This window comes from Carassius auratus, chromosome 30, assembly GCF_003368295.1.
Source record: "Carassius auratus strain Wakin chromosome 30, ASM336829v1, whole genome shotgun sequence".
NCBI classification, from domain to species: Eukaryota; Metazoa; Chordata; class Actinopteri; order Cypriniformes; family Cyprinidae; genus Carassius; species Carassius auratus.
In genome coordinates this window covers 28,727,531-28,749,777 of record NC_039272.1, presented here as the reverse complement: position 1 = coordinate 28,749,777, position 22,247 = coordinate 28,727,531, and the positions used below count along the sequence as shown (strand labels likewise).

The window sequence follows — 22,247 nt, the reverse complement described above, 5'->3', positions numbered from 1 at the left end:
TAGCACTTTGTGTGATGGACTGAATATGAGTGCATGTGGGGAGGGGTTGAGCTTGATGTGCGAGCATTGTGAAATGGACATGTAAAAGAACTGATTAATCGAGACCTTAACGTGTCTCCTCCATGTTGTATATAATAAGTGAAGGACTTAAGTGATTTTTGTTAAATTCTATATTTTATGGCTTTTGTAGACATTTCTTTGTGGGATAAAAAAAATAAAATAAAGAAAATTTTATGGATGCAATCTCGTCTTCATTTCATTTTATTATGAATCAGTCTTGTGTTCCAGTAAAATATCGAAATTTGCTTAAAACCAGATTGATTGATTTTAGAAACAAAAGTGTGTAAGATTAGAGAATAGTTTTATTTAACCCTTTTGCAAATGTTCTAATTTGTAAACATAAACCTCACTAAATTTGTTTAGATTTATGCTTAAACAATAAAAAATCTAAAATGGCCATTGAATTAAAAATAAAATATATTCCATGAGAACAAGTCTTATCTTACCCAGTAATCTTATGAATTAACTTGACTTTGGCAGCAGAATTGGACGAGACATGCTTCAACATGCTTCAAGATACATTCTCACTCATCATCTTACAAAAACTATTAAAATAAATGTATAGGATGTTTTCGTTGTGTTTGAAGACTTGAAGACAAAAATACTAAATTCGATTTTGCATGTGGAGTTTCAGGACCTCACATACAATTATATTTATATTTTTTATTTTTAAACATAAAAATATATGTTGAACAATGTTTACACTATTTGTATAGGTACACACGAAGAAATAAAAGAATAAAAAAATTGAAATGGAAAACTGACTTCCCTTATCACAAAAATGAAATGTTCTGTCACCTTGTGCAGCTCTTTACTATATATATATATATATATATATATAAAATATATTCAGTCAGTAAAAACTGCAAATAGAGATTAGATTACGAAGCAGGATGTGAACAATACGAGCTCCCTGGAAACAGACTACTTCCAGGTTAAAGGTTAAACTGTGCTGCTCGTCTCATCAAAGGCAGGAACTGATTTCCTTTGGCTGCGGCAACTCCTCAAATCTGAAAAGCCAAACACAATATACTCAACTGTGATGCATATTCATAATTCATCACAAAGAGATGCTTTTCTTAAGATCCGAAATGAAATTTGTGGATAGCACATGAATAATTTGTTTTGATTTGATGTGGTTCTTGGAGAGGACGAAGACGAATAAAAAACAAAGCACCTTTGAAATATCAAACAAATGTGGCGGAGTGGTTTTCGTTTGTTTGTTTATTTTTTATCCCTGTACTTCTGAAGCAAAGCCTCCCTCTTGATACAAACAACAGGCATCTCATATGTCTTCCATGAGACAGTAATTAATATCTAATCAAAGTCAACACTCTCTAACGCACAAAGAACTATTAAATATGTAATCAAAGAGAACACTCCACATGCCACAAAGGAAACCACGCCCCTCTTCTGCATGCCTTTGCTGTCATGGAAATGAAATAATTTCTGCCTCATTAGAATTTTTTTTTTTTAAACCTTCAGGCTTAATTAGAAGGCTTTTCCTGTTCATTTTGAAGTTTGCTCTTTTCAAACAAACTATCAAATCACTTCTAAAGTTGGAAACATGGAGGTATGCCATGTGGACGTATTTGCGAGAGCTGCCACTGCAGGGAATGAAAAATAGAAGAGTACTGAAAGTTCAACCCTCAGCCGGTGACATGAGTGTTACCTCACCTGAGAGACCGAGCTTCTTGCAGCAGGAGTTGCAGGTGTGCTTGAGAACAAAGCTCTGGATTGCATCATCACCCAAATTAGCAGGTCCAAACGCCATTTCTCCGGAGGAGCTACAACAGGAGCAAACTTTACTTAGAGGCAGCGCAAACAAGCGCGTTGTGGAGTTCAAATCGTAGCAAATACATTAAAACGTTTTGGATGCTACACATTTGTGGTCCCTATTTACCTTTTATCATCAACTCTGATCAGAGAGGGGTCTGTGAGGTCCGCTCCCACACCTTCAGCCAAAAATAAAAAAATCGATTCATCACCTTTCAAACAATAATAAAATCTTAGAGTGAGCTTATCTTATACCTTGTAGATCCAGCACTAGCAGTTCCCTGTTGGTGTACTCGTATGTCCAGTGAGAGAACGCTAGTATAGCTTCTTCCAGACCAGTGGAGGGCGAGATCTCCTCTCCTGTATTATTGTTGTATTTCCTGAAATGACCGCTCATGTTCTTCTCAACAGTCAACCACTGGCCGTCAGAGCGCCAGTGCAGCAAGGAGACATCTAGAAACCTGCACGCATGCACGTGCATAGATTTATGTATGCTTAGTTATCAGCTTCTTGTCATGTTAATAACACAGAAAGGATTGATAATGCTGACCTAGGACTGTAGGGCACACTGCTGGGTTTAATTTGGTTGAATCGCTGCATGAGTTTCTGTGCTGCTCTCTGTTGTTGGATTTCCTGCAAGGTGAAGAGAAATTAGTCAACGGAGAAGCAGAAAGAATAATAATGAATAATAAATCTGCAAAGTGATATTTAATAATAAATACGGTATATAAATAATCAAAAATTGAAATATCTTTCTGTAAATATATATATATATATATATATATATATATATATAACTACGGTCAAAAGTATAGAATTTGATAAAACAATACATTTAAAACAGTATTATTGTGAAATAGAACTACAATTTAAAAAACTGTTTACCATTGTAATTTATTTTAAAATGTAATTGGCATAAAAAATTGCCTTCAGAATGCTGATTTGGTGCTTAGTTATAATCAATTATTATTGGTGGTAAATTAATAAATAATTAATAATTATAATAATATAAAAAATTTAATAATGAATTAAAACTGAAAACTGTTTTTGCTGCATAATATTTTTGTAGAAATATATATATATATATATATATATATATATATATATATATATATATATATATATATATACACACACACACAAATTCACACAATTAAAACATCTGCTGTATAAAAGAAGTGTAAAAATGCAAACAACTAAATTTACATGCATCAATTGTAGAAATGTACAGTTAATTTATTTAAAATGTAAAAACTGTACCCGCAGACAGAGATGAAGTGAAGTGCTGATTGGGAACACTTTCTGCCAGATGCGAATCACCTCTGGCCTGAAGGCTTTCACCACATATACTGATCCCAGCTTCAACACATCACTCTCAGCCCAGGTACACACCACCTTGGTGGCCCTGCGCAGACCCCCATCCAGCACCTCCTGGTGGGCTAAAGGCTGAAGAACAGCTGTGCGTCCGTTCTGAATCCAGGTGGAAATTTTAGAGGACTGATCTTTAAGTGAAGACCCTGCTTCTGTCTCCTCAAGTGTATAAATACAGACCTCAACACCACCTGAATAGAGCAGAGGACATTAATATAAATAACTAAATCTGGCTAACACTGGTTTAAAAAACTAAGTTTTGATTGTTTACCCAATAATGACACAGGGGTGAATGGTATAGAGTGAGCAAGTCTCATAAGGTTGTTCCTCTCCATTGCTGAAAGAAAAAAAACACACCAAAGACCAAAATAAATCCATCATCTCCACAGAATAACAAAACAAAATATCTGAGGTTATAAAGTTAGATTATTACTCACCTGAGTAATGCTGGCCTAAATCTTCAGTCAACTTAAATGTAGAGCTCTTTACTAACATTAGACATAGACAGAGCACGCCAAAATCAATCCCATGCAATTTACTCAACATAAACAGAATTACAATAAAAGTACAAGTAACTTACCTTCTTGTGTCATGCTGCTTACCCTGCAAGGAGTAGAACAATTAGGTGAACAGTTAGAAATATTTATTCTTAATAATTAATATGTCTCATCAAATCAAAAACTGAACTTACGAGGGTCTTTGACTGATAGACTTGGCCCAGCTGCTTAGAAGTGGCTGCCCGGGGGTCACCGTGTTCTGAGGAGAGGTCAAAACATTCAGCCCATCAATGTGTCACAAACAGGAAAGAAATCAACTTCCTGATGTGAGCACTACAGGTGAACTATGATGGGCCTTACCAGCCATGATGGGGCCAATTTTGTGAAATCCATTTGGTCGACATCTAATAAATAGAATGAAAAATTATCCCATTGTCATTGTGCAGGTCGGTGTGATTTCATTTCAGGTAACAATTCCAGAAATAAGCTGAAATGTATCTAATGCAAATCTAAAGTAGACTGGCTTAATATTTTATATATATATATATATATATATATATATATATATATATATATATATATATATATATATATATATATATATATATATATATATATATATATATATTACACTACATTAATATTATATTAATATAATATTATTATTATTATTTATTATCTTAAATCAAGATACAGTTACTTGCAATTCAAATATACATTCCATAAAAAGATCAAAACGATTTATGTTTAAGTTGATGATTGAAACAAGAACAAATATCTTGCAATGATCTCAGAAACATTAACTTAATTCAAAGTAAAAACAAGTTTCCATAACCCATGAACAGATATTTGTTCTTTTTATAAACATAGCCACACTTAATTGATCTGGGGTGTATTCCAGAGAGCAGGTTTTGTTGGAAACTCGGAGTTTGTTGAACCTCCTTTCTGGAACACACAAATGAATCTTGATTCAAGGACATTAAGATATTTGTTTTGGAAAACCAAAACAAAACATAAATGACGAAGATACTCAAAATTCAGTAGCATGACTGTTAATTTAAGACTTTCTGCTCCAATTTAAGAGCCTTTTAAATAGTGGAGGCCCTGGAGGGGGCACATTAAAACGGTCTAAGACCTTTTTTAGACCCCCAGGAACTCTACATTTGGACATGTTTGAAAACATACTCAGCTGGGTAAGACTGACTGAGGTTCTGAATCTCCGGTCAAACAGGCCTTTTACTTTCCTCCTCATTTTTCTGCGTGGCTCCAGCTCATGCACGCATCCCCGTGTTTCATCTAGTTTTACCTAAGAGACAGTGGCATTACTTAACCATATGTTTATCACTAGGTCTGACTGCTTAAAATTAAACAGACACAGCAGGTTGGCTTACATTCTCAGGTGTTCCTGCTTTGGTCTTTATGGACTTTTTCCCAAATGACCTTTGTCTCTTAAAGATCTTAGATAATCCTAGAGTCATATACATTATTGGATTATTTAACACAAACTGAGATTGACATATAATGTGTGGTTTGTATGGCTTGCATCCATATTACCTCTCTGGTCATGGCTGTGTTGGGGAGGCGCCAGAAGTGTCCTTCTGCTGTGCTCTGATGTCGAGGCATCAGGCATGGCCATACTCTCCAAGCTGGCCGAGAGTGAGCGGCTCTGCTCCAAATCAAAAGCCCATTTGCTGCCTAAAAGTCTTTGAGGTCTTGTGACGTGTCCAGCATCATCAAGCCTGTAGAATGCCGGGTTTCTGATCCCCACCGATTGATCCCCATCACTGTGGGAACCTGTAAGCAGGAACGTATGGCTGGAGGATCTGGACATAGCATTTAAGTTGTCCTCATCATCGTCTTCCTCCATAGACTCCTCATGGCTGGGTTGAAGCTGTAAGTCTCTCATCAGAGGCATGGTGGGAGAACTAGCACGTGATGGTTCTCCAGATTCATACATTCCCTTCTCCCTCCATCCAACGCATAGGTGAGGTAAAGAGAGATGACATACAGCTTCTCTTGAATCGCCACGCTGTAGGGACCACCTAAAACTACAATCTTCTTCCGCTGGGCTTGCCGACACGCATTTGCTCCTGACCTCAAAGGGTCCAACACTCGTCCCTGGTGGCAGCTCCAGGGAAGGACGCTGCCGGCCAGGCCCCAAGCCTCTGAGTAAGGAAGGTGGCATACTGCGGTAGTGCTTTGGAGACGGAAGTGCTTGGCTGGGGCCGACACTTCCGCCAATGCGGAGACAGCAGCTATGGGACACTTGCTCATGGCGGCATGCAATTGGCTGGCTCTGACCAAGACGGGCCGCCTCTTGCTGCTGGTTGTCTGTGGCTGAGAGGAAGTTTAGAGTGTCCACTGCTAAAGCAGACAAGTCATGCAACTGACCCAAGTGACAGTCTAAAGTGCGCATATTGTCCTGGATGATACTGATCTTCTCAGCAACCTCAACTAATATTCCAGACATCTCTTCAGCCCTACAAACAAACACCATAGACAATTCATTCAATTTATTTCAGGTAAACCAAATCATGTTAAATGGAAATTCAGATACATAGTTTTATTTACAAAGTTCAATCAACTGATAGATTCAAATAAAAACAAATGATGTATTTCCTGCTGCATCCAAATGAGATTTGGGAGATGCACTGACTTGTCAGCTGCAGAACGTATCTGGTTGATTTGACTGCCTTGTTGACTCTCCTTTTTGTCTCTGAAATATCCAGCGACACACTTTTCTTCAAACTCATGCAACTTCTTCAGATCATCAGGGGCCAAGAGTAATTCTGTACATAAATAAGAGCAATACACTTAAATATGTGAGAACATTGTGTATAAAAAAAGGATTTTAAGAAACAACAGTATGCACTTTTTTTGTATTGGATCAATCATAAATGTCAATAATTTTTAATACAAGAAAAACATTTTGAAACTGTGAATGTAAAACATTATGTTGTCACATTTTGTCGATATTCAACAATAGTGTAAATTGCTAATTGCAACTGAATTGGACTGAATTGTGAAATGTAAAATGTGTGTTAATTGAATCAAAAATCATTTCTAACCAGACATGTACACCACTAGTAAACAGATCTGTTTCTGTCAAATTCTGACAGGATCACGATAATCATGCAGAAAAGAATTCTAAGCTAATATTAAGCTACTATTATTAACTCTTGTATGCTGTATGAATATTTGAATATGCAATACACCAAAAATAAAGATCAAAGGTTGTACTATTAAACAAAAAAAAAATCCATTTTATTCTAGCTTAAAGCATTATTTTTTTATCAACACTTGAATATAGGTAGGTTTCATGAAAATGTATAATTTTTATCAGAAACTACATCTGAATAATATTCAGTACGATTATCAAAGTATAAAACCAGTAAATTGCTTCCATCAACACCTCCAAAGCTTGCACAGCCATATACCACTTCCTGGATCACCATTTTGCTCCATAACATTATGCATTTTTAATAATTTGCTGTGTATTGCTGAAGATCGCATTATTTATCAAATGCATCGGTTTACATAAGAGTTTGCGCATTTCTCCATCCTGTTCAAGTGTGTTGTTGTTCGGGAGGTTTTGTACTCGTTCAAAAGATGTGAAATAGCGCCCCCGAGTGTATAACAGTGAAAACACAAAAAGCTGTAAAAACTCATCAATGTCGGGGCAGCGCTGTCTTCTAAATGATGAGATAACTTGTCAATGGCAGGGAAAAAGTTAATGTTTTTATTTAATAGTATAATCATTTAATATTCTTAATGTTTAGTGAATATTTGATTCTGCTGTTAGATAACAAAAAAGACAAGTTGCAACACCTATCGTACAAAATAACTGAACAGTATATGTCATTTTTTAAATTTAATCGTTTCGTGTTCACATTCTTTTTTTATCTTTTAAAATAAAGATCTTTCTTACTTTTTTGAAGAAACTTTAACTTGTAAAGAACTATAAACTGGTATTGGTATCCCTTTTTTGTACTGTAACAATCCTTCTGAGTCAATTATGCAAGACATGTCAGTTTTGAAAGACATAAAACAGAGAGCTATGATGGTTCATAAAAAAATGACACACTTACTCAGACCAGTTCTTCCCCGTTTGGATGCCTTTCTGTGCTTTTGCCACATTGAGCTGAGACACAATGTTACATGACTGAGAAGGATTAGAGGCGGCGGCAGCCACGGCTTCTCCTGATATGTCATGATGTAACGATAGCGGTTGTATTTCCACAGCTTACGAGATATGGAGCTCATGTCAAAGTAAACATTGCTGTGAAGTAAATAATAATGCAAAGTAGGTTAAACCATCACAAAACAACCAAGACTCAACAATACATCAACACCAACTCCTGCAGCAATCTTCCACTCTGGATGTCAAGGCACATATCATCAAGCCAGGAAACAAATAAAAATATGCAAGCGAAATGACACTTATGCTAATTCATAAAGATAAAGATAAAGTGCATACTTGAAGAATGCAATAAGTACATTAACCATGATAATGTACTGAACAAATAGGTAGACGGCCTGCAGGAAGGGGGTGAGGAAAGCTCCAGGGACACAGGTTTCAGGTTTACTACATGCTGTCAAAACAAGAAGGGATGATCACAATAGAAATATCTTACAAATGTTATTAATAATATCTGACTAATAATATCTTAATAAAAACCTGACAACCAAATATTAGAAAAAAGGTTTATTTAAATCAGATGAACTGACCAGACTGAATGGTGTCCTTTTGTTGTACTCACCATCAATCTCTCCAGCGTACACCTCCCCAAAGATCATCCAGTAGGGCTGAAAGACTACATCTCTGAGCAGATTCCAGGACGGATCCTCATTAGGGGACAGAATGGACTTCCTGGACGTGCCAAAACTGACCAGCACAATCGCCATAATGACTACTATATAGAACATGTTGCTCATCTGTGGGAAAATATATACACATTTTAAATTAGATTTTCTATTTTTGTGAAATGTATCACAGTATTAGAAAACAAATGATCTTATGAAAAACATAACAACAGCAAATGCTGCATGTAGACAGTTATTATGCATTGATGGATTTAAATTACACACCATTTTGGTGATCATGGTCAGGTAGGGTCCTGCATGCTGATTGACAGCAAAAAGGTCCAGAAGCCTGACAGACCAGAAGATGAAATCCAAAGAGTAGACAATGTGACTGGCTAAGCGTGTTTCTTGATGCCACCGGAGGGAGACTCCGACCAGGAACAGGAGGATGCCCATGAAGTCATTGATATTCCAGTACTCACTGAACCACACCTTCAACTTCTTAGTGAACTTCCTGGGCTCTAAAACCAACACCTAGAAAACACATGGGAACCCGTGTGTAGCCAGCACTCTCAACACAATATACTTAAAGTCTGCGTGAACCAGAAGTTGCTGCAGACTTTATTTCAGTAGTGAGGTATTTCCAGCTGAAACGGAATATTGAATAGAGGGTGTGGCACTCCTCCTCTCTGTCTCTCACGTACGGTTGGAGGTGTTTAAGGAGATTCTGCCCAAGCCGGAAAAGATGCCATTCATTCCAGAGTGAAAGCAAATATTCCGATTTTGATTATAAATTACCAAAACAGTTTTTTTCAGCGGATTAACTTGCATGGATTAATTGTTCACATCAACACTAGCAATATGCACTAATAAAGTAAATAAAGTCTATTTTGGTTTCATGCAGACATTAATGTATCAATAAGTTGCTATGAACTAGTGGGTTGTGAACCTGAATTAAGTAGCAGGCTTGTTCTGAAAGGCTCATGAACAGCAGAAAAAATGCTAAATGCAAGTTATAAAATGTAGCTAACCATTTAAAAGATTAAACACTTCCCATATCTGTTGTCATTTACGACAAATATGATACATGAAAACAAAAAGTGTGGTACTCTGGCACAAATTCATCTGTCACTTGTTAAAACCTAGCTAAATTAGACATACTGAAGGAAAGGACAGAATACATACTTGAACATCAGGAACAAAAGTTTATATGCAGATGAAAATAATATACTACACCAAAGTATGTTGAAAATACTGTATGTTGAAATAATTGGATTGTGATTTACAACAATATTCTAATTAAATTCTGTTATTAAGGAACTTCAAATAAATAAATAAAGATTTTTGTTGTTGTATTTTATGTTATTTTATGTCTAGAATCATTATGAGTTATATGTACTGTAGTCAGTTAAACTGCTTTTAAATATTTGCAAAATTTTGTTGATTTAAAGGAAAGGGCATAATATTTTTTTACTGTTATTCAGAGATTTTATTAACCAATAAAAAAATAACTCAAACATTTAGTCAATGGCAGAAGTCTGTTAATAATTCCCACAAATGCACTGCTGTAGGGGTCATAGATAACAGAAGATGGGGAGTCAGGCAGTGGCATTCTCAAGGTCAAGGTTGAGAAGAGCCTAATCAGAAAGTGATAGCACCTAACTGAAGACCTTTGGAATCCAGCTTGGTAAAGATAAGACTTTTCAAAGACATGCTTTCTTTAATTGCCCTGCACAGCTTCAAAGGGCACTGAGCCAACTTTTCACAGACAAAAGGAGACATTGATGATCTCATACTGTACATTTCTTTTAACTGGAGGGGCGTGATTTCAAGGGCACTCACCTCTCGAGCTTTCTCCACTGCCATGGTCAGGATGTAAGTTATGACCAAGCACTCCTGAATGTTGGGTTTCTCATCCAGCCTCACCAGCACAGTATAAGAGAACATCATGAGGAAACCCAAAAACGCCATCTGTTTGGACAAATCAAATCTTCAGAGATGCAAGGTTGAAAAGAGGGGCAGCTGGAGCAAGAGGGTGAGAAAGAAAGGGAAGGTGAGAGAGAGGGGGAAAACTTAAGGGGAAACCTACTGTGTGAAACCAGAATTTGACCACTGGAGCCGTATAGAAGTCATACACCTTTCTGGTCCAGGGACAAAGACACCTGCTCCCTCTCTCCTCATCACCCTGAATCTAAAAAAGTAAATTATTTAAAACTTTTAATAATCATTATAATTTTGTGAGAATAGAAGTCCACCCAACAACTACAACACAAAGAAATAATATATTTGGAATCTAAACAACTTTAAAGAGTGAATTTAAAGCATCAGATGACAAAACTGCATCACATGCTTAAAAGAGAAAGTTTTCATCTGTTGATGTAGATTCTAATATAGTTATCTTTTTATTTATCATTCTTGGTGTGAACAGCCCTCTGGCGAATCAGTTGAATCTATTTAGACAAGTTCAGGCAATTGATTCACCAATTTGTGTCCCTGCACAGAAATCCTTGCAACACCATAAAGTTTCTAAGGAAAATGCAATACTTTTACATGAAAATGCAAACGTTTTGCAAACGAACGAAAAAAAAAAGCAATGCTTTTTGAAGGGAGGCAATATTTTTCCAAGACAACACAAAAGCATTTTTCCTCCCATCTCATATTTTTCCATCACCATGTCCCAGTGGGGCTCTACTGATTCTCAAAAGAAAAGCTTTACTATAGTTTGTACAGTGTGATCACTGTAGATGTATTCATAAATAAATGACTCAAAAAGAGTGGTCAGTTTGAATTAGTCCAACAAACTAAATGGGCTTACATGATACAAACACATAATTATTGTGTAGTGAGTTGTCAGAACAGTGAATGTTTGTTACAGCGTGTGTAGTGTCTGTCTAGATTCCTTACTGTATTTGCTGCCCCTTCTTGCTCCGATGCCCCAGAGCTTCCTAGGTCCCACCCAAACTGCAAAGCTTCCTGGGGCTGAGGAACATGGGACATCTCTGCCTGACTCTTAAACTCTAGCATCTGAATGGCCACAGGCATCAGGATACTGGCAATAATCTGGGGACAAAGGATGTGGTTTTGGACAATAAATAAATAAATAAATAAATCTGGGTCACAAAAGTGCTGTTAAATGACAAATGTCGAGACAAAAAAAATGAAAAGAGTTATATCTCTGACAGATGGCTGGCAGACCATGTGACCATGTTTCACAAATATGTTTAAAATGTAAGATATTTGTGTCATTTCTGTTTTACTTGTAGGAAATTTGACGGATGAGTAATTTATTATTTTTATTTTTATTTTTTTTATGTAAATACAACAGAGAATGACAAGGAATGTCTGCAGGCAAAGAGGAAAATGGGTTCGGAACATGGTGCAAGTCAGATTTAAACCTGCATTTTTAATCTTAGCATCACAGTCCAATGTGATTGGATGCACTTGTGCTAATAATATCATGCAAAAGTAATTCATGCATTCATATTTTAGAAATATGACTATATTCCTGATCAAATAATCTGTAATGTAGCTTGAAAAATGTTACGTTTACCACAAATACTAAACCTTCAAATTCAACAGATAATTACCCATTCTGCAGCTTTGTTACTGCAGAAAGTAAATTACAACTAATTTCAAAATACCAATGTCCTACAATTAAAAACAGAGTGGTTCATATTATTTATCATGTACTGTAGATGTTCCAATACAACACACCTTGAACCAGGAGTTCTTGCTCAAGTTGAGCCGGCCCATCCATAGGTCTGTGAGGAGCATCTGAGTGCAGTTGTGAGCCACAAATGGCCTGAGTCCTGAGGAGACGGCCATTTGTAGACAGGTGAAGTTACTCCAGTCCTTCATCTCCCAGGTCAGCAGCTTCATCGCCATGCGTTCATTCTCTCGGAAAGCCTGATCCAAGAGATCCACAGCCAGCTGTCCGAACTCTCTAAAAAACCAATACAATGCAATACATAGCATTGTTTTACCAACTTCTTTTTTATTACTAGTCTTTCAAGATTCAGTTTCTTCTAATCCAATGAAATCTCCATTAAGCAACATTTAGCTACGGGGGCCCAGTAGTGCACGACACAACAAATTGGACACAACACAACACGTAGGACTAATTAGTTTGTGTTGTGCTAATTGTTGTGTTGATGCTAGTTTCCATTGTGTTGTGCTAATATAGTTGTTGCGACTAGTTTCTGTTGTGTTGTGGCTTGTTTCCTTCGTGTCCAAAATACACACATATACAGTATATGTTTTGAAAATATTTACATGCACATATTCATAATAATATAATGTATTATATATAAATATATTTAATATATAAAAATAAAATATTTTCCTTTAAATATACATGCATATGTGTATGTATATATTACATAATAAATATACAGTACACATAGGCCTACATATATTATGTGAACAAAAACTTTTATTTTTGATGCGATTAATCGTGATTAATCGTTTGACAGCACTACTTGTTCCCATTGTGTTGTGCTAATTTCATTATATTGCGGCTTGTTTCCATTGTATTACAACTTGTTCCCACTGTGTTGTGCTAACTTCGTTGTCTTGTGGCTTGTTTCAGTTGTATTGTGCTAATTTTGTTTGTGTTGGGACTTTTTTCTGTTGTGTTGCATCTTGTTTCAATTGTGTTGTGTCCTCTTTCTGTTGCGTTGTGACTTGTTTCCATTGTGTTGTGACTTGTTTTCATTGTGTTGTGTCTTGTTTCCATTGAGTTGCGGCTTGTTTCTGTTGTTTTGAGTCTTGTTTCCGTTGTGTTGTGTTTTGTTTCTGTTGTGTTGCATCTTGTTTCTGTTGTGTTGCAACTTGTTTCCATTGTGTTGTGACTTGTTTTCATTGTGTTGCGGCTTGTTTCTGTTGTGTTGCTTCTTATTTCTGTGGTGTTGGGACTTGTTTCCATTGTGTTGTGGCTTGTTTTCATTGTGTTGTGACTTGTTTTCATTGTGTTGTGACTTGTTTTCATTGAGTTACGGCTTGTTTCTGTTGTTTTGCGTCTTGTTTCCGTTGTGTTGCGTTTTGTTTCTGTTGTGTTGCATCTTGTTTCTGTTGTGTTGCAACTTGTTTCCATTGTGTTGTGACTTGTTTTCATTGTGTTGTGACTTGTTTCCATTGTGTTGTGGCTTGTTTTCATTGTTTTGTGACTTGTTTCCATTGAGTTACGGCTTGTTTCTGTTGTTTTGCGTCTTGTTTCCGTTGTGTTGCGTTTTGTTTCTGTTGTGTTGCATCTTGTTTCTGTTGTGTTGCAACTTGTTTCATTGTGTTGCGGCTTGTTTCCATTGTGTTGTGACTTGTTTTCATTGTGTTGCGGCTTGTTTCTGTTGTGTTGCTTCTTATTTCTGTTGTGTTGTGACTTGTTTCCTTAGTGTTGTGACTTGTTTCCATTGTGTTGTGGTAATTACATTGTGTTGCATCTAGTTTCCATTGTGTTGTGTTTTGCACTAATTGGGCCACCGTATTTAGCAGATGTTGTTTGTATTACAAACTTTAGAGTGAGGAAAAACACAAACTGACAGAGAGTTCTTCTTCAGCTCCTCGGCCATGCTGTCACCCATATTGCTCTCTCTGGCTTCCACCGCCATAGCACGGTAAAGCTTGCAGGCCACAACCGCCCTGGCCATAGCCTGCTCTCCATGCTGCCACAGAAACATCGCCATCTCTTGCCGATGCTTGAGCACTGCCCACACAAACAGGTCGTTAAAAGTGCATAAAAACTCGGGGCTCAAGGTTGACTTCACGTCCTGAGGCGCAATCGCACCCTCCTGCAAAGACACAATTCTGGGTGTTTTTAATAAACGGAATGATTGTGAATGTATTCAAAAGCATATGACTCAATACAGTGGCTGTGAACAGAATGGAGATGTTGAGAGAACCTGGTGTCTGCATGGCTGAGCAGTTCTGTGGAAATGGGAGCGAGATGGGGGGGTCTCTGAAGTTGGAGCTGCTTTCCTGGCTTTGCTGAAAGGGCTGGATGTCTCCTTAACACCCTCCTATCCCATATCAAAAAAGATCATAAAATTTTAAGTTCGATAATGTCTACAATAAATGGAAACTCACTTTCAAAACATAGAAATGCATAGATTATTGGAAAAGAAAGCAGACCTTAGCTGGGTTATGAATGCGACTGTACATGGCTCTGAAGCTCTTGCGTGTATATGTGCTTCGATAAGCTCCACCAATAAGGTATTCAATCACCATTCCAATGTCGATTAAAGATATCCTATAAACAGCAGGCAGACGAGTCTACAAAAACACAGAAAATGCTTATGGAAACAGTATTTCTGGTCAAGGACCGCTTGGTGGATTGATAAACAGAGCATTTTAAGCCTGACCTATAATAGGGATTTATAATATAGAATACATTTTGAGGTCAGTCAAGTTTTAGTTTGGAGACAGAGTAAGATTATTTTATGTTTTGAAGTAATTTTCCTATGTTCACAAAGGCTGCATTTTGTATAAAAAAACTGCAAAAAGAGAAATGTTGTAAATACAGTTACTTGTAATGTTGTTACAGTTATAAATAACTGTTTCCAATTTTAATACATTTTCAATTGTTATTTATCTCTGTGAGAATTACTCTAGTCTTCCGTGTCAGGTGATTCTTTAGAAATCATTTGAATATGCTTATTTGGTGCTCAGTGAATTAAGTAAATTAATTGCATCAATATTGTATTTTTGTTTAATGTATCCACAAAAATTCATAAAAAAAACTTGCTGTTGACAACCAACACAACAAAGTACAGAAATAACTTTGAGGTTGCACTTCACACAAACCTGTTTGGCATCCTCGATGATGTGTCGAAGAAAATGATCAGAGCCTTTTTGCTGGAAAATACAATTGATTTATCATAGGAAGGATCAGAGATATTCACTTATATCAGAGACAAAATCTTCCTGCAAGGGGTAAATGGGAATTACTGTATTGTAGAGCTGTTCCAGACGAGAAATGGTCAAGAAGCGTCTCATGGTCATGCCGTTCTCAATCAGCAGCTTCACAAAACTGACACGGTCCATTACCAATGCATCCAACATGGTCTGCTCCAGAGATCCCACCTACCGAATCCAGCACTGGATTATACATGTCTGCTCTAACTTATAAATGCCTGAATCCTGGCTGTAAAATCATAACTGTACCTGCCATTGTTGTCCGTACACCAGAATGTTGTCCTTTGCCACATCAGCTCTGTCCCAGGCCAACGTGATATTTAGCTGCCCCTCAGGGGAAGCTCTGGTACCTGTATTTTCATTTTTTGATGAACAACCACATTAATCCAATATTTAATTAGTATGATAACAATATTACATACCTCTCAGTGATGTAGTCAGGATCGCAACATCTGCCTCTTGAAGGTCCTCTGATTCAGAGTCGTAAATGGTGATCTAAAATGAAAAATCGTCGAAGTATGACCTCATTTAAAAAGGAAAATTAATTTTAACCAACACAGATGGCCAGCATTAAAACAGATTTGTAAACTAGTGGCGCTGCTGTGGTGTCATGTTCAATATAGCCAGCCGTTATTTATTTTGTTTGGTATTAGTATGAAACCACCAGCATCCCATGCCAATATATAAATGCATGTAACTCTATAAGACACCCAGAGGAGATGTTCTTCTCTTAACATGCCTTTGGCATTTCGTCTTCACACGAGTGATTCATACCCAATCAAAGAATCTGTGTGCCTGGGGACCAAATTAATCCCTGCTACTCGATTAATATGGAAATACGTTTCATGCGCCATCATTCCAATTATTCTGTTCTCTCTCAATTTAGAAGCTCAGAGATGTGGGATGGGTGTGGTAAACTACAACATTCCCTTTGATGGAGGCTTAGCATCAGAGCTTTCGGTGTAGTGACAGAGACCGATACACAGCAGGCATCTTATCACACAAAACAACCAGTGTTTACCGCCAAGTAGGAGGGGAGAGGAAGAAGAGGAAACAGCCAGAGAGATGCAGAAGGGGATTTGAATATGTTGCACTAGGTTCACAGCTTAGAGGACAAGAACTTCGCTGATTAAGTTAGGACTGACTGGTATTTCCTGAATGGCAATTACGGTAAATCTGCAAACTGATCTGTATCTCCTGAAACCAAAAGAGAGTGAAAATGTCTTTTAACTATATTAATTTTAGTTTCCGTTTTGGTTTAAGTAAATTATAATAACTCAAGATCAAGTCATTCGTCATCATCAATCCAGAAAATGTTCAGTCAGTCATAATAAATAAAACACTGACATTTGAAATGACTCTTAGTACATGGCTAGGAACCAAAAATAAAACTAAATGAAATTAATTATTATTTTTGTTTGTAGAGTGATACAAGAGAGATGAAACTAGCCGAGCTATGTAGGAAACCAGTTGTTTTTGACTATGATCATTGACACTGTTCAGCAACCATTATACAAAAATTTGTCATAATTGACCATTTAGGGTAATTTGTTCCAACGAGATGTAACATAAGGTTATTTAACTTACAAGCTCTCTATATTCCATGCATTCCATGAGTATGCTGAGAAGTTCAGAGGCCTCTTGTCTGTCCACAACAAACGTTTCCTGAATCCTCAGCAGGACATCCTCCTTAATATCCGAGTCCAACTTACTGTGACAAATATGAGACATACATACAGAAACAGGTCAGACTATTCAATATAACAGAACCCAGACATTATTTGAGTGCATATACACTTATGTGAGACATGCCTTTCTACAGCTGTTTGTTTGTGTATTAAAGCCAGCAGGTCTGCAGCTCTGCCTGTTCCCTCAAACACCAGCACGGGCACAGGAGAACTTCTGCGCACATACTCCAGCACCACTGAGAGGATGGCAGGACCCCCTTCCACTACAACACACACTAAAGGCACATGCTGAGGCAGCCCTAGAATCAATACACATGCATTTACATAAACATCAGACATGCACATATACTTTAACTCAAAAGGCATTTGACATTTGTAAGAAAACACTTACGAGGGTGGATTTTCTGAAAGTGTATATGCCTTTCTAGCCTTTTCCTCAAGTCTATTTGACAGCCTGATTTGCCCATGGTCCCATCATCAACTAACAGGAAGTGTGAATGCATGCCGTTCAGGCTGGCACGTTTACTCAAAGGATTACCTAGAGCCTGGTAGTGCCTCAAAACCTAGTATAATAAACCCCAACATCAGCATAGCAGGAGCAAAAAAAATTACGAAAATATACATGACATAAAGCACTAAATAAACCAGCACAAATAATAATTGATCAAAATAACAATTAACAAATTCTCAATGTCACAGATTTACTGCAGTGGTCTAGAAATATATATAATCATAAATGTATTATTTGTTTTATATCATCACATTTCCTTGTTTTGAATTTCTAAAAATCCAGATTTAAATGATTTTGAATTTTGAATCCCCTTCACCTCGGCTCCTACTGTACACTGCAATATAATTCAATAGCATAGTGTTGAAATGCAGAACTCACATCCCGGCCAATAAGGTCAGTGTTATTCTCAATAATGCCCCAGGGTGTGATCCCGAAAACATTCCTCTTCCTGAGGTCATGTGACCCATACACTTTTACAGCATCACCAACATACTTAGACACCCCTGAATACAATGAGAAAGAAGGTCCAGTGTTGTAACTGTAACTAAAACTCATAAAAATGTTTTTGGTAATTGAAATATAAAGCTGAAATAAAATAAAATCTAAATATAAGATATTTAAGATGCTTAATTGAAATGTGAAATACTGCCTTGGCAAGTAAGCAAAATCAATACATTTTTTAAGTACCAAAAATAATAAATAAAATGAAATTAATAAAAGTGAAAAAACTAAATTTCTAAAATTAAAAAATATGAAAGCTGAAAATATAAAAATAAAAGCCAATTTAAAATATTAATAAATACTATAATAATAATAAAATAACCGTGATAAGGTCATAACAATATGAAATAAGTTATGTGTACTGTGCTTCACTAGAAAACAGTGTGATAACAAAAATAAGACTTTTAAAGTATATGTATCCAAACACAAACCAGTATTGATCCCGTCTGTCAGTATCCATGCTCCAGTGCTCTCTGCAGCTATGATGAGCCCTGTGCTGAAAGCCTGGCACACCCGTGGAGACAGATTGAAGTTTTCTGTCCCTCCGTGCACAGAGATCACCAACTTGGGTATCTCCATGTGCCATTCTCTCAGCATCAGTTGGAGCAGGAGCTCTGCTGGAGTGTCACAGGAAAGACGTACATACTGTAGAGAAAACAGCACTTTACTGTATGAACTATGCACTATTCTATATATTATACATACGCTGTTAACAGGTATAGACACGTCTGGCTGATAAGTTTTTCCTTCTTGTAAGCACCAACCTTGGCATGAGATGTGCGCTTTGTGCTGCCCTGGAAGTCCAGTGATCCGAAAGCATCAGTGGGGCTGACACTGGTGTGTTGCAGCACTGACCACTCCTCGTCAGGACCAGGGCCATGTCCCAGCAAGCCAGAGTATGGACCCACATGCTCCGCGATCAGCCTCCCACAGCAACATCTGAGGAAATAGATGAAAAGAGCCAAATTGAATGAGAATATAAGAGAGATAAAAATAATTAAAATTTGTTTCCGTTACACAGAATATATTTTTTTAATTTCAAAGACTTGAATACTACAGTTCAAAAATGTCCATGACTGTGAGCTTTATGCACACAAATTATTAAAATGAGAAAACATTTTCATGGTAATACATAGAGGATGAACGTACTGATGATCTTACCTTACTAAGCTTTGGCAAACTTGACACACTGGATAACATCTGCAAATAAACAAAAGCTGCAGTTCACATGGGTCCTTTAAGACAAAACCTCTGAAGCACCTGATAAACTCACAATATCATTGCTAAAAGTTTATATGCAGATATGACGGCCAAGATTATTAAGAATACCTGTGATGATCACGTGAGGCTGGCAGAAATTTCACACATTCTCTCTTGGAAAAAGTGGCCTGGATCCAACTTCGTCTAGACTGAAGGAAAACAACTACTATAAGTTTTGTTATACTATGGGCCAACTTTAATGAGCCAATATAACCACCACATTAGAACTATTGCCATTATTGTTACTTAAAACTAAATGTTTTTGTTGTTGTTAATTGATATAAATCTAAACATACATACAGTGTATAAACATACATACATACGTACATATGTGTGTGTGTGTGTAGTCAAAGACAACTAAATAGAAGCCACTTCACAAGCACCTCTATGCCACCTTTTTACAGATATATAACCTACATAACTGTACACTCTTATTTTGTGTGTGTGTGTGTGTGTGTGCAATAACATACCATTTCTCCTCAAATCTCCTTCACAGCTGAGTGAGTCAGTCATGAATACTTTTAGAGAGCCTTTTCAGCCTTGCAGATTTTGCAGATAAAAAAAGAAACAAAAAACAATGCATTGATGTGAGTTGGAAAATTACGTTTATACATCCTTTTCCGGGAATTATTAGGTGAAATACAAAGACACGGATGAGAAACAATATTCCTAACTTAAAATAACGACATCTATATAAAAGGGTGGAGGGCGTCCTCTCCCAAAACAGAGACTGAAACATACTGTACTTTTCACTTACTGTACTAAAACCTGAAGAGCCACATCTGTTCAGAAATAGTAGATAAGTGCATTTGAAGGAAAAGAGGTCGCAAACTGCTGTAACTACGCATTTAAAACAGCAGTGCTGTGTGGAATGGGGAATGAACTCACAAGTTTTAACATGTCTTGGAGTAAAGCCCTGTAGGATACAACTTTTCGTTTCATACAACAAGGCAGCTACTAACTTAGGCTATACCATACGCTGACGCTCTTAGCGGTTTAATTACCTGTGAAATAGCGTTGTTTCCTCAGTCATGTTTTTCATAAATTCAGCGGATACTTAGTCCTGCAATAAACGCGCATAACAGAAGAGATGCGATCAGCTAGGAAGTGGGTGGTCTCTTCCAAGGCTGTAAAGTGTCGAGTGTGGACACGCAGCTGGAACTCTGACGCGAACTTGTTTCGTTCTGGGAAGCTCGTGCTTGTTCAAGAGAGGCCAATATGGTAGTTGCATAACAAATGTAACTTCATTCTTCACATTCTTCCTGTGTTTATTTCGAAATGTTTCTTAGATGCTATGAGATAACAGTATTTTTTTTCCTTGCTTAAAGTGTTATATGACTTGGTTTGAAAAGCAGCGAAGCGAAAAGGGTTAAACAATGTTCGTGAATGACTAACTTAATGAGCGCTAGCGGTTAGTTTGTTAAGGAGGAGCGCAAATAATGAACGTTCAGTCAGACCTCAATCACGAGATCCCAGCTTTACGAACAAACAATGTTTACTTATGAAAATCTTAATTGCAGAAATCATCGCTGCAGATGACGTTTCTCACCGTTATATCGCCTCCTTCTGTCAAAAACAGGATGTAATAGTGCATGCTTGCGACAGGCCCACCGAGTTTTATCTTATGAAATCGGATTGGCTGATTGCTGCCATTATTTATAAATATGTAGCTGTCCTCATTTATCAGTTTGCATCAAACACATGGCATAAAAAAATATTTACAGTATGTCTATCATGCCAACAAAAATTATTTTATTTACTTATCCCATTCAGGAATTGTAACAAAAATAGTCTGCCATACCTCAAATAGATTTTCACTCAAAAGTAATGCATAAAAAAAAATCTGTCAGTTTTCCATTGTACATATTGGTAACCTTCTATGATGGCAAATATACAAATTACATTAAAATATGTAATAATTGAACACAATTCTAGCCTGTCATCAGAGATGTGGAGCTCGATTCTCACATTCTTCCATTTCACCCCCAAAAACAAATACATACATTTTGTCTTTGTTGTCCTTGAGGTTAAAGCACCTCTCTGAAGTGCTGTTGTTTCATTAGATTAAGTACTAACAAGACTGCACATTATTTTCTTGTACATCCCATTTCCACATATTCCCAGAGGAGAACCCGAATAGGACAAAGTATTAAAACTTGGCTTACCATTGCAGCATTTTACTTTCATGCTTATTTTAGCTTAGCAGATGAGCAGGACTATCTCTATACTGATCACTGGCGATGCAATCTCCTGATAAAGTTGGCATGTTCTCAGCCCTTATACCCTCCTAGACCAAAGGTCATGAGCACCTAACACAACAGCATGGAAACAGGTATATTTCCCTTCCTTTGTGTGAGAAATTGGGAAAGAAAACACACACCGTATTTCACAATAGTTCTTTACCTCTAAAAAGAAAAAGAAAAATAATATGAATCATGAAATCAGACAGTTCACCAAGGATATTGCAAGCCAATATCAGTATAAAAAATACATTTTATTGCTGTTGAGCAATTTCAAAAACACTGCAATTACGCCACTGGAACATTCCAAGCACTTCCTGTATCTACTTAGATCAGAAGTACCACATACTGTTGTCAAAATAATAATGCTGTTCAGAGAATAAGAACAAGACCCTAAAGTTTACAAAAACGAAACACCTAAAGAATAAAAGTGCCTTATACCTACTTAACACCATAAACATAAAAAAACAGGCTCAGTCCAAGCAGAATAACATACACTTGCTTTTACAGCTATACTGAAAACCGAAAAAAGAAAAATACACTCATGATTAGTCCAATATGCTTTCACACTTCTGAACAATTGACCTCTAAGACGGGAATATGAGGTCATGTGACCATCATGTGTTTCTACCAG

The 22,247-nt window shown here is 36.9% G+C and overlaps 1 protein-coding gene across 5 annotated transcripts; it reads right to left on the bottom strand.

Moving 5' to 3' along the window:
* Positions 1-331: 331 nt before the first annotated feature.
* Positions 332-20,915, bottom strand: trpm6 (transient receptor potential cation channel, subfamily M, member 6). 5 transcript variants are annotated; one of them, XM_026212589.1, is made up of 41 exons: positions 20,378-20,890; positions 19,844-19,912; positions 19,443-19,522; positions 19,275-19,313; positions 18,878-19,052; positions 18,545-18,758; positions 17,991-18,115; positions 17,493-17,664; positions 17,226-17,400; positions 17,001-17,124; positions 15,836-15,908; positions 15,663-15,763; positions 15,447-15,581; positions 15,303-15,353; positions 14,631-14,771; positions 14,402-14,518; positions 14,043-14,290; positions 12,222-12,450; positions 11,412-11,567; positions 10,597-10,698; positions 10,350-10,478; positions 8,793-9,041; positions 8,465-8,639; positions 8,182-8,296; positions 7,793-7,983; positions 6,361-6,493; positions 5,259-6,184; positions 5,096-5,172; positions 4,890-5,010; positions 4,581-4,649; positions 4,065-4,108; positions 3,899-3,963; positions 3,788-3,810; positions 3,645-3,695; positions 3,479-3,544; positions 3,097-3,398; positions 2,387-2,469; positions 2,092-2,297; positions 1,964-2,015; positions 1,738-1,847; positions 332-1,070 (listed from the first exon to the last, which is right to left on the bottom strand). In XM_026212589.1, exons 2-41 carry the CDS (start codon positions 19,844-19,846, stop codon positions 1,003-1,005), a joined length of 5,715 nt encoding a protein of 1,904 aa, XP_026068374.1. In that variant the 5' UTR covers positions 19,847-19,912; positions 20,378-20,890; the 3' UTR covers positions 332-1,002. The 5 variants fall into 5 exon arrangements, with proteins under 5 accessions (XP_026068374.1, XP_026068376.1, XP_026068377.1 ...); XM_026212591.1 differs by lacking the exon at positions 4,581-4,649 and having other exon boundaries at positions 20,378-20,629; XM_026212592.1 differs by lacking the exons at positions 332-1,070; positions 1,738-1,847; positions 1,964-2,015; ... (18 more) ...; positions 10,597-10,698; positions 11,412-11,567 and having other exon boundaries at positions 12,261-12,450; positions 14,039-14,290; positions 20,378-20,915.
* Between the last annotated feature and the right edge of the window lie 1,332 nt (positions 20,916-22,247).

What these genes read in the sequence shown, in the direction of transcription:
- trpm6 (XM_026212589.1), bottom strand. An exon ending in AGCGCACATCTCATGCCAAG is followed by an intron (nt 18,759 to 18,877) that starts GTTGGTGCTTAC and finishes TTTTCTCTACAG; the next exon opens with TATGTACGTCTTTCCTGTGA. An exon ending in TGTACGGACAACAATGGCAG is followed by an intron (nt 15,582 to 15,662) that starts GTACAGTTATGA and finishes TGGATTCGGTAG; the next exon opens with GTGGGATCTCTGGAGCAGAC.